General features: G+C 33.4%; 1 protein-coding gene and 1 long non-coding RNA gene across 3 annotated transcripts in view; both read right to left on the bottom strand.

The window, feature by feature from the left end:
* LOC111046864 (protein starmaker) overlaps positions 1-15,876 on the bottom strand; it is a 37,858-nt gene that overhangs the window by 14,517 nt on the left and 7,465 nt on the right. For both annotated transcript variants that reach the window (XM_022332501.2, XM_022332502.2), the window contains exon 2: positions 963-1,082. In XM_022332501.2, the coding sequence (XP_022188193.1) occupies positions 963-1,082 (120 nt within the window). The remainder of the gene's footprint in view (positions 1-962; positions 1,083-15,876) is intronic.
* On the bottom strand, positions 4,292-7,871 carry LOC120353375. Its single transcript, XR_005572322.1, has 3 exons — positions 7,218-7,871; positions 5,724-5,845; positions 4,292-4,432 (listed from the first exon to the last, which is right to left on the bottom strand). It is a non-coding gene; the product is annotated as an uncharacterized LOC120353375 (long non-coding RNA).

The raw sequence follows: 15,876 nt of genomic DNA, 5'->3' as shown, positions 1-15,876 counted from the left end.
GAAAAGGGTAGAATTTAGTCAGGGCAGATTAAGTTAGGGCCAAGCCACATAAAGCGTTTTCAGACGAGACAGCTCTATGATTGGTTAGTCATCATCTGATTCCCAAACGGGTTGGCGTGCGGAAATCAGCTGATAATCAGCTGATTGTAGAGCTTTCTGCCCTGCCGAATCGTCTGAAAACGACTAGAAAAAACGCTTCGTGTGGTGTGGCCCTGAAGGTAGACTAGGTACGTTCTCGCTAATGCAATCGCGGTCGACGACTGAGAAAATATATTCTACCTACTTTTGGGTTTGTTCATGCATTTTGACATTGAACATCTGTGAACACTCCCATAATAATTAATGATATTCTTTCGTGATTGTCGGCCACGGTTACATGAGCGAAAACACAACTTAGGCTCAACTCACACTTACGCGACTCAGGTCGAGAAGAGACTCGACTCTAGTCGAGAGCTTGTGTTTTCAAATGGTGACGTCGCGGAGACTAGAGTCGACTGGTCTGAGTGTCACCATTTGGAAACAAATGCTCTCGACTAGAGTCGAGTCTCTTCTCGACCTGAGTCGCGTAAGTGTGAGTTGAGCCAAAGTGTCATATTTATCAGTTGCGACCTGAAAACTGACACCAGACCTGAGCCTTAAAGCTAGATTCCCACGTGTCAGTGAAATGTTACCGGTACAGTGAAAATATTATTCCCATAAAGTCTAATGGGACCATTCATACTCGCTAGGCCGTGCTGAGTGGGAACAGTCCAATAAAAACTTATGGAAATTATTATTATAATTTCACTGTGCCGGTCAGTTTCAATGTCACTGATATGGTAATTAGGTGTTTCTTATTGATTCTGATTGTAAATATTGTGAGTTTGAATAAATAAAAGTTTATTTGAATTTAAGAAAAGCATGACCAAGATTGATTGCAAGACTTAAGGGTTTTTGGCAGCATGAGAAGCTTCTGTACTCACTTCGAGACTGGTGCGCCAATTTCTTGGCACAAGAGGCGTGGTTATGGCTATGTCCGGACTGATGGTCATAGTTCGCATTTCCGCCGCCGTGATCGTGTAGCGCTAGTGTCGGAAACACAGCTGCAACACAATATACATCAGCTCTCAGCTCTTATTTAACTCTACATTCATTATTTTAACTTTATATTGTCAATTTCAAATAATTATGTATAATATATTTTAATGGGGCTCCTTCAAAGTTTAATATTATACTGTAACATTTATTTTCTTTTAGAAACGATTAGTTTGGGAAAATCATAATATTTACTATATTCATCATCAATTTATATTATTGATTTGTTAATTTCATAATTATTTATTATCATTAAACTATTTCCTCTCCACTTTATCATTATTATTAACGTCGAGCGCTTAGCTCTAGGGACAAACTAATTCCGCTAGATCGCTCCAGCTGTACTATTCACTTGCTGCCCGAGCATAGCAGGCGTAAAACCGTGCTTTAAAGGTACACATACCAGTCTATAAAAGAAGTTTGAGCATCAACTTTGTTCATCAACATCAGCGCTACAAATTGCTATGAATTTGAAGTCTATAGAACGAACATTGAATTTGAAAAAAGGAGTTTAAAATGCATAAAAATTTAATTTTTTTCAGATTTTCAAAAACAAAGTTTACGTAATTTTTGCTATATTGAAGAGGAGACTTGCATATTTTACTCAAATTTTCTGACCAGTAGTTTTTGTAGGGTATGTGTACCATCTGCCTCAAAAAAGTGACTTTTGAAGCCCTATTGTTAGCTAACAGAAGCTGATAAAAATATTTCAACTGTATAGATTATGTCCTAAGAACCTGTCCAATAGATTAGAAAAAGGAAATAATTTTTTTTTCAAAGAAAAGATTATTGAATGCATAACCTTAATATGGCAATTGGGCTAATAATTATAAGCAGCATATTATGAAATTTTAAAGTTTGGTTAAAACTCTGCCATGGAAAATCATTGTGAAGAAACATAATATATACTGTACTTGAAGGTATGTTAGTCTTTGGAGAATATATTATTAGGACATTTCTGTGGGTAGATGACACAAGCTGATAAGTCATGATTTGTAAACTTTTCAGGAGAGCAATTTGAAAGTTTGGCATAGCTGCAAACATTATCTATAATATTTTTTCTTACCCATTTTACACTAATATAATCAGCTGATCCTCGACTATTTAAATATAAAATATCAAGGGATAAAACAATTTATTTAAATTAACTATTGAGAATTTTTGCAAGTGATGTCAGAGATATCATGTTTTGCCATCTGCCAAATGTTTCAAATCACAATGTAACAGTATAGGGAATATCTTAAAAATCGATTTTATAGAAATTTGAATATATTTTTTAAAAATTAATTGATATTATTCACAAGTATTGATCAAGTTAACCAAACTTGAACTGTTTGCAAAGTTGTATGGGTTATGTAGTTCTCAATATGGGTTATTGATTTTCAGATTTTATAATAGCCTACCAGTACATACACTAAAGCTGTGTTTTCGTAACGGGCAGAAGCAGAATCGATTGCAGCGCACCCAGGCGGGCAGAAACAGTAACACTCAAAGTGATTCACTAGTTCTTTTACTAGAAACTAGTAACTAGTTCTTTGACATGAATTTTGCTTTATGTGTTATGGGTAATGAACTTTTTGGGTTGTCCAAAAGGTAATTCTAAAATTATTATTGGATATTTAATTCAATAAAGTGAATAAATTGCTTTTTATAACTCAGATAACTTTTCCACAATTATTAGTTACTTCAATTATGCTAAATTTTATGCTTTATAGGCATGTCAATCAAAGAGTTTACTTTTCATTTCCTATGCTTGAAATTTGTAAGGGTGAATTATTTGAAGTAACTGATTGTATTTCATTATTAATAAGATATTATTTTATTAACTAGAAGCATTCCATTATTAATAATATATATTATTATATTATTTTATTAACTAGAATCATTTGCCTTCAGAGTCAATGCGTGTTCTTTGAATCACATCGTGTATAGGTAGGCCTACCTACTATGAGTACCGTATTCAACTTCAAAGGCCTATTGAAGCTCTATCGAAAAAAAAAAATCAAATTAATAAATGAGTGTTTTACTTTTGGCATTTTTGGAATCTACGGGTTATATTACACCAAGAGAAATAAATATTGTAAACGTTTTTTAGGCAATTTTATTTTAGCAGTCCCCTTTTTGATCATTGGATAGGTACGGTCCCGGCTGATATACTTAAATAAGAATCGTGAGGCCCATTGCCTGCCTAAATCAATATGCCTTTTCAGGCAAGGTTGAATTAGGGACTCCTCACCAGTAAAAGCTATACGAATATTAAAAATTATTATTATTATAGATTACTGTAACACATATGACATGTACAAAGTGTATTCAAACAGGCAAACTAATTCTAATAATCATTGTTGATATAACTATATATTGCTAGAATAAACAGGTTCTGTTATGGTACCTACTTAAAAAACACATAGCCTATTTTAAAATAGATAAATATCTATTAATTATAAAAGGTAACTAGTACCTTGTGATATTCCAAAATGAAACATGATTAGTTTCGACTTGTTCAATAAGGACTCTCTGACAATGACATAATTAGAAACTGCATGCTCATGCTTATTTTGAATATTTTAGGGTAGGCCTACTAGTTATTTTCTATAATTAAACATTAAAGTTGCCCTATCAAAATTAATACTCTATTAGGGTATTAATTAGAACTAGAGTAGCCATTCAAACTCCTTATTTACTATAATGTTCTAAAAGCTTATTAATTTTAATCAAAGCCTTGGAAATATAGCCTAGAAGGTAGAATTGAAAGTCATTATATTTGATGTGGCTTGGAACATAATATTTTCAACTTTTGCTTGAGTTATTTTTCATATTCAAAGAATTATTACCCCTTCAATGCAGTACATAAGTACTATTACTTAATCTTAATGCAATACATAATTGTGATACCCTATTTTATATCCAATTCAAGTCTATTATTTAACACACGTTACCTCTAGCATTTGCTAGTCAGCAATGTTAAATAATGTTATTATTTCCAAAAAAAGTAGAAGCCTTACAGAACCAATAAAGTTGTTAATAAGAGTTCGATGCTGTTGGGTTGAATATAATTTTAAAAATCCCTCAAGTATAAACCATCAAAACTCATTTTATTAGCTTCATGTCACTTGCTGTTTTATTCAAAACTACCTGAATTGAAGCAGTTTGCAGGAGCGATCAGAAGAAGAAGATATTATTATGAATAACATGAAATAAAAACATCAAGATGTACTGAAAAAATGAATATATTCTTAGATTAGTCCATCTCTTTCTTCTGTAGGTTACTACATCATACATGAATCATATCCATGGAATATTATTCATAGTTGATTTTCTTTGTCATCCTCTACTTCTGGCTGGTACACCTCTAGGCCTGAAATCAAAAAGTTATTGATAATTATTTATTATTCATTATAAAAAAAACTTTGCAAAGTGAATTCTGAAATTGATTGTTTGTAATCTGTATAAGTTTTTAATTATATTTCTTGGGAAGAAACCCCCCAATAATGACAAAGTAATATTATATGAGAAATTCCAATAAACCAACAATCAGTTGAATTATTATTGGCATCAATCTGTAAGTTGTGTAATTCTGAATGATTGATTGAATAAATAAATAAATCTCCATGCAGGAATTGGGATTAATCAGTGAGCCCCAAGGTCAAAAGAACTTGTTGGTGAACAACATATTTTTGGATACCATGAACAATTCATTTATTTCTGTGGTCAGTAGGCCTACTTCTCAACCGTTTGGTTTACTAAACTCTTCCAAAATGTACTGCATGAAGTATTATTAGTTCTACATTCAGAGAAACAAGTTTAATGAAACAAATGGGAATAATCAATAAATTAATTGCTTAATCTGAAATGATGATTATCTACAACACTCATTATAAGTAGAACTAAGTGATTTGAAAATAAATACCAAACTGTAAATACATAAATCTCTCAAAATGATGCAGGTATTTCATGAATTCAATCATAAATTTTAAAAGGTGGAATCACTGTCATTAAAGCTATTATTCAGTGTTTTCTACCAGCACTTGCTGAGTGAATTTTTGAAGTCATCTATTCATAGTTCTAATGTATGTATGGTCATTCATAAAGTTCAAAATTCACTCAAGATCAAGATGGACAGTTGAGAAGATTGTTTTAAAAACAATGTATTCACTTATCATTCAGGGAATAGAGCTGTTCATAATATTTGGGATTCCTTCCATAAAGAAATAATTTATGTAACAGAATCTAATAATGTGATAACATTAAATACATAATTTGATGTTAAAATGTTATCACATTATTAGATTTTGTTACATAAATTATTTCTTTATGGAAGGAATCCCAAATATTATGAACAGCTCTATTCCCTGAATGATAAGTGAATACATTGTTTTTTAACACTCTTCTCAACTGTCCATCTTGATCTCATGTGGTTTCACGTTGTTTTGAAATATTGTATACTGTAAGCTATTAATGATTTCAAAATTCAGTCAGTTTTTTATTATTTTAGTCACATACCATAGCTTTATGTCTTACTAATTGAATAACTAACATCAGATCGATAATAAAACATCGAAGTGGATAAACTTTTTTAAAAAATGTGAAACTGTATAAAATGACATCGCCTATATAAAGTTTAAAAAATGAGTGGAATTTTATCTTACCTAACTTATTCTTATTCTAACTATGAGTTCCAATGACTTTTTCCATCCTGGTCAACAAAAAAGAATTCATATGAATTTCCTTTCGAGCACATTCTCTTCAATATTTTGTTTGTAAATGGTACCTGAAAAAAGAAACATATTTAATCTTTCAACATATATCCATTTTGGAGATAAAGTGAAGTTAATCATCAATGATAATACATAGTTTGGACTTTGAATAAATTAGAAGTAACTATTACAGTCAATAAACTATAATACATAGTGTATAGTATACTATAGCCTACTTACATTAGGCTATATACTATAGCCTACTTACAAGTATATAGCCTACTTACATTTGTAGCACATAACAGAAAACACTTTAAAGTTTTATAATATAAATTAAAACAGGAGACACATGACATGGATAGATTAAAAACACTAAAAAACTTACATTACACACTCTCTGCTCAGTCGAGAAAAGGGACACAGTTCCTCGAAAATTTCCGATTCTAATGTAAGTTTTTCAGTGTTTTTAATCCATCTATGTTGTGTGTCTCCTGTTTTAATTTATACTATTCACATTGATATACCTGAGATCACGCAATATATTGATCAATAGAGCATGAATAAGTGTTTCAAATACATTACTATTTTAGTTTTAAATGAGTTTGGTAGCAATTGTCAACCAGAAAAATAGTACCATTTCATCTTTTTTCAATGGCAGTCTTTCAATATTCAATTACACTGACTCTGATCAAGTTATTTCTTTAACAATCTATGTAATTTTGTTTCCAAGTAAATTTAAATTAACTAAAAGAAGATTAATTTATGGATAGGTACCAAAGACAAAGTAAATGTTCTCATAGTCAGGTTAGTTTTGTTATTGTATTGATAAACTATGGGTTGAAATATTTTGAGGTGCAACAATGATAATGGAATTTTAGGACTTAGAATGTAAGGAATACTTCAAAGTCAAATGATGATGTTATTTTCAATAAATCGGTTTGTGAAAACTACTAGCTGCATTATAAAAATGTATTTTGTGATTAGGACAACTCAATGAAAGTGTAAAAGATTGTTAGCATGAAATGCTATCTTATCTTATCATGTAAAATTCAAAATGTTATCTTGGTTGAATAATGTTTTGAATCTGATCATTTCATGTTAATTTAATCAAGCAAGCTTGAATGAGTTTAAATCTAAATAGTTGATTAGATTTCTCTCTTTCTTGTGATAATTCTCTACCATACACAAACTGGCTAGTCTAGGCTTTACATTATTATTAAATACTAGAAGTTATACTTCAAATAAATAATAAAAATTCGTCAATTTCTAACTTCTTGAAAAATGAAAGATAGCAATTTAGACCTAGAGACTAGGTTATTAAGGCCTACTAAAGTAGACTACCTGAATAAAAATTGTAAACATGCTGGTAGGCTACTTATAAAAATTATATTAAATTGTGTACGGTAGATCTAGCCTACTTTATTATGAGAATTTAAGTCTACTTACTTGAATCCTCTATCACATCAGCAATTTTTAACCATTTTCTATTTTTCAAATAGGTAATTCGTTGTGCAGGTCTGGAAAGTACAAAACTTTGAACTGTCGCATCAATTTATAACGAATTTTACGCCTTTCGGTTGTAAATCCATTTTCAATTTCTCTTGTAAAAATTATAAAAATAAAGAAACCAATGGAAATATTTTATACCTCAATTTTCTACTACAAATTAATTTCACAGTATAATAGTAGCAATCCGAAATCTGACAACCAACAGCAAAATAATATATCAAAACAAACCATCCAAAAATTAAAGATTGAGGTTAAAAAGAACATGGCGTCTGATCCAGAGAAAGATTCTTCTGCCGGTGTCACGTGATCAGAGCAGAAAAATATTTCGAAGCTGTCTGTTCCCGTCGACAGAATCCCGATATTAGTTCTTTTTCGACAAAACGGTTCACGAGCAGTGATCGGTCGAAGCAAAATAGCATTGTGATGATAGGCCTTAAAATGAACGGCGAAATGAACGACAGTTCGTCTCTGATTTGAACAGTTCTTTTTTTCTGCTCAACTTTCTGCCGATGGGTGAACACTCCCATAAGAACAAATGTTAATTTAAAGTGAATTCTGTCGTCTGCCCGTTACGAAAACACACCTTTATCAAATTTTGTCATCTTTTGATAATTGGATTATAATACAAACCGGTAGAAGAGTGTTGAGATATATGTACTTATCAATATTTGTCAACTTGGGGTTTGGAAGAAAATGCACTATCAGGCTTAAGCAAGGCCTATATCTCAGCTATTTAAAAAGGTACAACATATTTAGTTATACCATCTTATAGATCTAATTTTCTGAACACAACCATATGCATAACTCAATATGGTCAAAAATGTAACTTATCAACTTGTGTCATCTACCCACAGATTTTTAAAAGTCATCTTTGGAAAACTACATTTTATGGTGATAATTAATTGCTCTTAGCTCATTTTCAAGCAGTTTTGGAATATTTCATCTTCAGTTTCATTGTTTATCAGATATATAAGGTTAGCTTATCTCTTCGTGTTCAATTTGTAATGAAAATTCATTGGAATGAGATGTGATTTTTCATCGGCTATTCATTCTCATTGGTCTATGTATTAATTGGAATGGAGCTCCATAAGTTTAGAGATTTTTTGTGATCGTTATAAGTATACATTTCATATTTTGTTGATAAATTTTTCTATATCTGTGACCTTCATTCACCCTACTGTTACCGATTTTCCAAGCAATTTTTCTCACAAATCCTTGATTACACCTAGTAACTTTTTGATTACACCTTAACTAACCTTGATTACACCTTTAACTAATGTGCGAGATAAATTACTTTTAACATGAAGAGGAGAAACCCATTTCTCCCTCCACTGTTTGTAGCATAGTCACAGACGACATCCTGTGCACAATTGGATGCACTGTGTCATTTCGCTTCAGGTTCTTGTGATGAACACATCTGCGATGATACACAATCATATCACTTTGGAACATTGCCAGTGGAGGGGAGCTAAGCGTTACAAAGCTCTCTCACACAGACACAAAAGAAGGAGAATGCTGCTAGGTATTGGCTATTGGGAGTGATTAGTGGAGGATAGAGCATCGGACCTCTCCGTCTTTGAGAAAGAGCCGTGTTAAAAGAAATTTATCTCACACTTTAGTTCTTCATGGGAAGCTTTTATGTTCACGTGATATCATGACTTGCTATGACATGTTAGGATGCCAAGTGCTTGAACCTATATCATTTATAAGCACATGCCATAATAATAACAGGAGAAATTCACTTTAAACTGTGAGGATTGGTTGGATGTGAGACGTGGGTGTTATTAATGGGGAATACAATACTGACAGTTTATCGAGATTCACTTTAAATCGACACTAGTTGAATGGGTAGTGTAGGTGTTACTTATAAGAAATGATGACAGTTTAAAGTGAATCTGACTGTGATGAGCTGCTGAATCACACGCTATTATGTGATGCACTTTTCAGACTCGGCACGGCAATTTAGATGTGAATAATTAATTATTTTTGAACGGTGTGACGTCACAGCATGTCTTTCAACGCCTACGGTGACATGAGAGTGGGAAACCGGGGAAGGGAAGTGGATTGAGTGGAGGGGGAAGAATGAGGGAGAATGGTTAGAAAAAATAAGGAAGGAGGGGGAAAAGAAGAATGAGGAAAGAAGAAGAAAAAAGAACAAGGGTGGAGAAGAATGGAGGAACAGGGATATAAGAAGAATGAGCGAGGAGGAGAATGTAGGAGGTGGAGGAGCCAGTGAGAAGAAGAGAGGACGTGGGAAAAGTGAGTGGAGAGGACATTTGCGAATAAAATATGAAGAAGTGTGAAAATATCAAATATAAAAGGAAGATATAAGATGTAGCTAGGTGAAGAAGAAGGGAATAAAAGGGGTGGGAAAGGAAGGGAAAAAGAAGAGAAATAAAGAAGTTTGGAAATCAAGATAAGCTGTAGCAAGGGGAAGAAAAAGGGAATAAAAGGGGTAGGAAAGAAAGGGAAAATAGAAGTTTTGAAATCAAGATAAGCTGTAGCAAGGGGAAGAAAAAGGGAATAAAACGGGTAGGAAAGGAAGGGAAAAAGAAGAGAAATATAGAAGTTTTGGAAATCAAGATAAGCTGTAGCAAGGGAGAAAAGGGGAATAAAAAGGGTAGGAAATGAAGGAAGAAAGAAGAGAAAAATAGATGTTTGAAATCAAGATGAGAAGAACGAGATAAATAATTGAACGACATAGTGAGTTTCTACTTTTGACTTGCGTCTTGAGTTATTGTCCTTTTGTGGAATTGTATGTTCGACAATAACTTTAGAATGCTTTCATCAAATCTTGAAAACATTTTCTTTGAACCAATATGTGATGTTGAAGATGGAAGAGGAAGTGATAAAATAGGTGGTGAGGGGGAAGAAATTGATTGTTAAATAAAGCACAGATAATGGAGGATTGGAAAATGGTGGTGTATGTGGGATAAGGTAGGAGAGATACCATACGTTGCTTTCGAAAAAATATGTACAGTATAATGAGAAAAAGGTTTAATGTAAAGAAGAGGCAAATGAAGTAGAAAGGGAGGAGAAAATGAGTGAGAAGATGGAAGGAGAGATGGAACGATGAAGAAGAAGAGAGGAAGTAGAAGAAGAGGAAGAAGAAAAAGAAGATGGAGAAGAAGAAGAAGAAGAAGAAGAAGAAGAAGAAGAAAGAGGAAAATTAGAACTTCAGGGAACATTCTAAATTGGGGCAGCAAAATGTCGGGTGTGTGTATGCACAGTAGTTAAAAGCAGACAGACAGACGAGATACCGTGTTGTCTGGTAATTTGTCTCGAAACTTTGTCGACTTGTTTGATAAATCGATCGGACACCTTCGAGACTGAATTAATAGAGTGGACATTATGCAAATTAGGACAACCCCATTAAAGAGTGGCACAAAGTGCACCACTCTATTAACTTATCGAAATCTATTTAACTGAATTCGTCGTCAGCTGTTTAGTTCCGCTGTCAGAGGTGGAAAGGTTTCATTAATTTCAAAACTTTAATCAGAGAGAAGAGAGTTATGATATTTATATTATTTTATTATTATATATTTAATCTCTGCTTCAATAAAGTTGTAATTTTATTTTCATAATTTCAATGAAGTTATAATAATGTTTTGGTCATGAGATGATCTAGAGAAATAATTCAGATGAGGTATAATAATTTTGGGAGAGGTGGGTCTCATTTTTGACCCAATTAGAATATAATTATTATGTTAATGACGTGATATTTTCAAGCTCAAAATTAAATTGGTTTTATTCTTTAATTTGTAAATTTGAAGTTTGTTTCATGTTTTTCTAAATTTAAAATTGTTTGTTTTATTTTTATTTATATTTTTAGATTGATGATTTGGTGTAGAAATTTTAATGAACATAACCTATGTATAATATTTGGACAATTTGAAACTAAATTAGGAAATTGAAGAAGTTTTGGGCAATAGCCTGTTTTTTCTTTTCCGATCATTGTATTGTTTCTGCTAATCTAATAAATAAATGTTTAACGAAAAATAAAATTAAACCCACAAATATATCTAGATCTATCATATATCTATGTTCAGAAGATCCAAGGAAACGAATCCGACTTGTAGTCCTCACATATAAAGACCTACTTCTACAAACACTAGAATACTCTTATGAAATTGATCTTATATTCATAGCTATATCGATTCTCTGGAAACAATACTACAATAACATTATATGGGACACAGTTGGGTTTCAAATAAACACCGGTCTAGTCGAGTTTTGTTGAGCCATAGAGTTTTATTGCTTTTGACTCATTCTTCTGCTTCAGTACAATCTTTTATAGCTGCTACACTTCCTATTAAAACCAACTGATACGAGATTTTCTCTTCCGCTTTTCTCATTTTCTTACTGTGTTCTTCCTTATTTTTCTGATTATTTTCTGATCTCTTTCTTCTTCTCCCGCCAACTTATCATTTTCTTGCTCCTCTCTGCTCTCTCACTCATTTTGTTATCTCTTTCTTGTTTTCTTCTCTCGGCATATTATTTCAGAATTTAATCTGAGTTCTTTGATTCTTTTGTTCTTTCAGATTACGTTTTTCATATCCACCTGCTCCGCATACGTTTTTTCCTTATTTTCTCATTCCTATTCCTCCTCATTCTCCTTCTTCTTCTTCTTCTTCTTCTTCTTCTTCTTCTTCTTCTTCTTCTTCTCCTCCTCCCCTTCCTCCTTCTCTTTCCCTTCATCCTCCTGTTCCCGCTTCTTTTCTTCCTCTTAAACTTATTATCCACCACTATATTACTTATCTTTTTCCACTTTTCTATCTCTTCTTCATTTTCCTTCACCTCCTCCTCCTCCTCCTGCTCCTCCACCATCGCCTCCTCCTCCTCCTCCTTGTCCTCCACCTCCTCCAGCATCTCCTCCTCCTCCTCCTCCTCCTTCTTCTCCTCCTCCTCTTTGGTAGAGAGTTAGTGGGAAGGATACTTCGAATATTCTTTCCGAAGAATGGACATTGATATGTCCAAAGCTCCGCCAATTCATGTAGATGCATAACAATATTATCTATTTTATCTAAAGTTATTCAAATTGATGTTTTTCATATCATATACAGCTCAATAATTATCTTCTTAACTTATATTTTGTAAATTCATCTACAATCTTTCTGTATTGTAAGCTATTGTATATAAGTGTATAAGCCAGCATATATTGTAATCTACATAAATAAAGTACTCAATCAATCAATCCTCATCCTCATTCTCCTCATTCATCTCCTCCTCCTCCACCTCCTACTCCACCTCCAGCGGAAGCAGACAACTTCGCAGTTAGCAAATCGGGGTCAAGCTTGTAAAAAATGGCTCCCTGACAAAAGAACACAAAACTAAGGCCTTCCAATGTATATATATATACGGCTAGGCGCCACATTTCAAAAATACCCCCGCTTTGACTCATGGGGGGCTGAACCCATTCCTCAGTGTGGTGAACCCCATTACACCCCTGCTTTGACAGGCGGGGGGATTGAACCCCTTACCCCGTGTGGTAAACCCCATTACAAAGAACTCCCTTTCAAGACCCCCTACCAGGATTAAAAGCCCTCGGACATGTGACATCATTAGACGGAAATCCCCCTCTTACCCCCTCCTTTCCTTTATCCCCTCTAGGTCTCCCTCCAACGCACCCCGCCCCTACCAAAAACCATCTGATCTACTGACCTACTAAGATGTATTTGAGAAGGGTATAATACCCTTGTATTATTGTTGCAGTGCCAAGTATTAGGTCACAAGGCTTACTCACGATTGTGCAAGTTGGTGTAACTTGCTGATTGGGACATGTTGCGACCTAGAAATGTAGTTTATCATGCAGTTTATTATGAGATTTGCTGCATTATGAACTCTATTATTATGAGCTATATTATGAGATTTGCTGTATTATGAACTCTACTATTATGAGCTATATTATGAGAGTTTTCAAATTTTATAATTGTCGCCACACACCGATTTCGCGTCATAATGGAAACAGCCAATGAGAGTTGTTGAGTTTGAGGGAGAATTCATCTTATCACAAGCTAACCAATTGGAGAGCAAAGATTTCGTCATCATGGAGACAGCCAATGGGAGTTCAGCAAGTGTGAACTCAACCAATCACAAACTAACCAATGAGAGAGCAAGGATTTTATTGTCATGGCAAGGAGTTGAGTCAAAGAGGATTCAACCAATAAGAGAGCAGTAGTAGTCATGAGCAAACATGAATTATTGTGTATGACAAATCTGAAAATCGTCGATTTCAAGAAAATCATAGAATTTACAGTCACGTTTAGTCGTCTACAAAATGTTGTTCATAAATAGTTTTTATTTTAAAGAGTTGTCAATTTTTTCTGTAGAAAAGAAGTTGAAGTTGAATGTTGAAAACAAGAAATTTGCAATAAATTGTCGAAATTTATTGAAATCTTATTTGACAACTCTGGTGTAAACGTGGCTTTAGAACAAATCTCAAACTGATAGTAAACTGTTATTAAACTGGCGGTCAACTGATAGTCAACTGTTATTAAACTGGTAGTCAACTGTTATTAAACTGGTAGTCAACTGTTATAAAACTGGTAGTCAACTGTTATTAAACTGGTAGTCAACTTGATTGAATGAAAAAGACTAAGAAATTGTCAAAAAACCACAGATTTATTGATAAACTCTGAGTTTATCAGAGATTGACAATGGTGTAATAACCGAAACCGGTCTTTCTAAGTATCAATAAATCTGTGGTTTTTTGACAATTTCTTAGTCTTTTTCATTCAATATGAATAATTACCACAATATCAACTTCTCAACTACACAAAAAGTGGTGGTCAACTGTTATCAAACTGGTAGTCAACTGTTATCAAACTGGTATTTAACTGATCGTCAATTAATTATTCAGAGAGACTGCTTTCAAATGACGTCATATCTATTTTTGTAAGCATTAATGCTCAAAAAGACAAGACTAGACAATAATCAAGTTCAAAATAGCACATTGATGAATGACAACGTGAATCATGAATGAGGATTAAAGTTCTTCCGCCATAAAATAATGAATGGCGAGAATACTGTTCATTGAGAATCAAACTTTCGAGTACTTTGTTCTTTGAACGGATATATAAGGCACGGAAAAGTTTAGTCAATGAAATATCGAACTATTATGATGTATAAATTATAAGATGGCGAAGAAAATGGGAGAAAATTATACGTCAGTTTGTTTCTATGACGTGAATAATAGACTAATGACAACCTAAAATAGAATCATGGGTTATCGAAGTAAACTCGGAAGTTTATGAATAAAAAATAATATTGGGAGGAGAAAAATCTGGTGTGGCGCACTCACACAACTTTCCTTGCCGTTATGAAAATTGATCACCTGACGCTAGTGTTCCCGCGCATCTAAGTCTACTATTCAAAGATTTAAGCCAGTTAGTGCCAGGGGAAAAACGCTGGAAACACACATGAGGTCTGCTATCTCTTCATAGTGAATGATTTAATAGAATCAACAATAATTTGCAATTGAATAATCACATTTTCTCGAATTTAAAGCTTATTTTCAATTTTAGGTGAAAATGTTACTGAACATTAATTGTAGAGATTTTCATGCTCAATCTACTCCACTTGATTTTTTTCGTTTCAATTGTATCTGAAGCCTGATAATTGGGAATCTATCTGCATTGATGGGGCGAAGCTCCTGGAATTTTTACAGATATGGGACTTGTGGCAGTTGATAGAGCTTATCGTTGACTATTCCAGGTATAACTTTAATCAAAATCGATGGAGCCGTTTTCGAGAAAATCGCGAAAAACCCTGTTTTTGACAACATTTTCTCCATTTTAGCCGCCATCTTGAATCGCATTTGATCGAAATTGTTCGTGTCGGATCCTTATATTGTAAGGGATATTATATTGTTAATTGGGAGATGAGATATCGTGTACACATACACTCATACACACACACACACACACACACACACACACACACACACACACACACACACACACACACACACACACACACACACACACACACACACACACACACACACACACATACAGACCAATACCCAAAAACCACTTTTTTGGACTCAGGGGACCTTGAAACGTATAGCAATTTAGAAATTTGGGTACCTTAATTTTTTTCAGAAAGCAATACTTTCCTTACCTATGGTAATAGGGCAAGGAAAGTAAAAATAATACTGGGAGGAGGAAAATAATAGTGAAAACTAAAGATGAAGCAACAGGTTTGTTTTCCTGACGTGAATCATAAACTAATGATATCCAAAAATAGAATAATGTGTTAACGAAGAAAACTTGGACGTTAGTACATAAATAATTTGAGGGAGAAAAATATCTGAAAATAATACGTCAACTGTATTGTGAGATCATAATGTAAAACTGTCAGCATTTAAAATAATAATATAGCATTGATTGGATAGGATACTTAACTTAGATGTTATTCACAAGGAACTCCATCTTAATTTATGTAATTTCTATTTATATTACTGACAGATGAAAGTATTATGAATAACTAACTATAACTATACATACATCAGGTCCACGTTATAATGGCAGTGGAGAAGATAGGAGAACTGCGTTGCCGATTCTCTGCCTTGCAACTACCTAGCTGATAGAGGATA

This window comes from Nilaparvata lugens, chromosome 10, assembly GCF_014356525.2.
Source record: "Nilaparvata lugens isolate BPH chromosome 10, ASM1435652v1, whole genome shotgun sequence".
NCBI classification, from domain to species: domain Eukaryota; kingdom Metazoa; phylum Arthropoda; class Insecta; order Hemiptera; family Delphacidae; genus Nilaparvata; species Nilaparvata lugens.
This window is presented reverse-complemented; position numbering and strand designations above follow the sequence as displayed.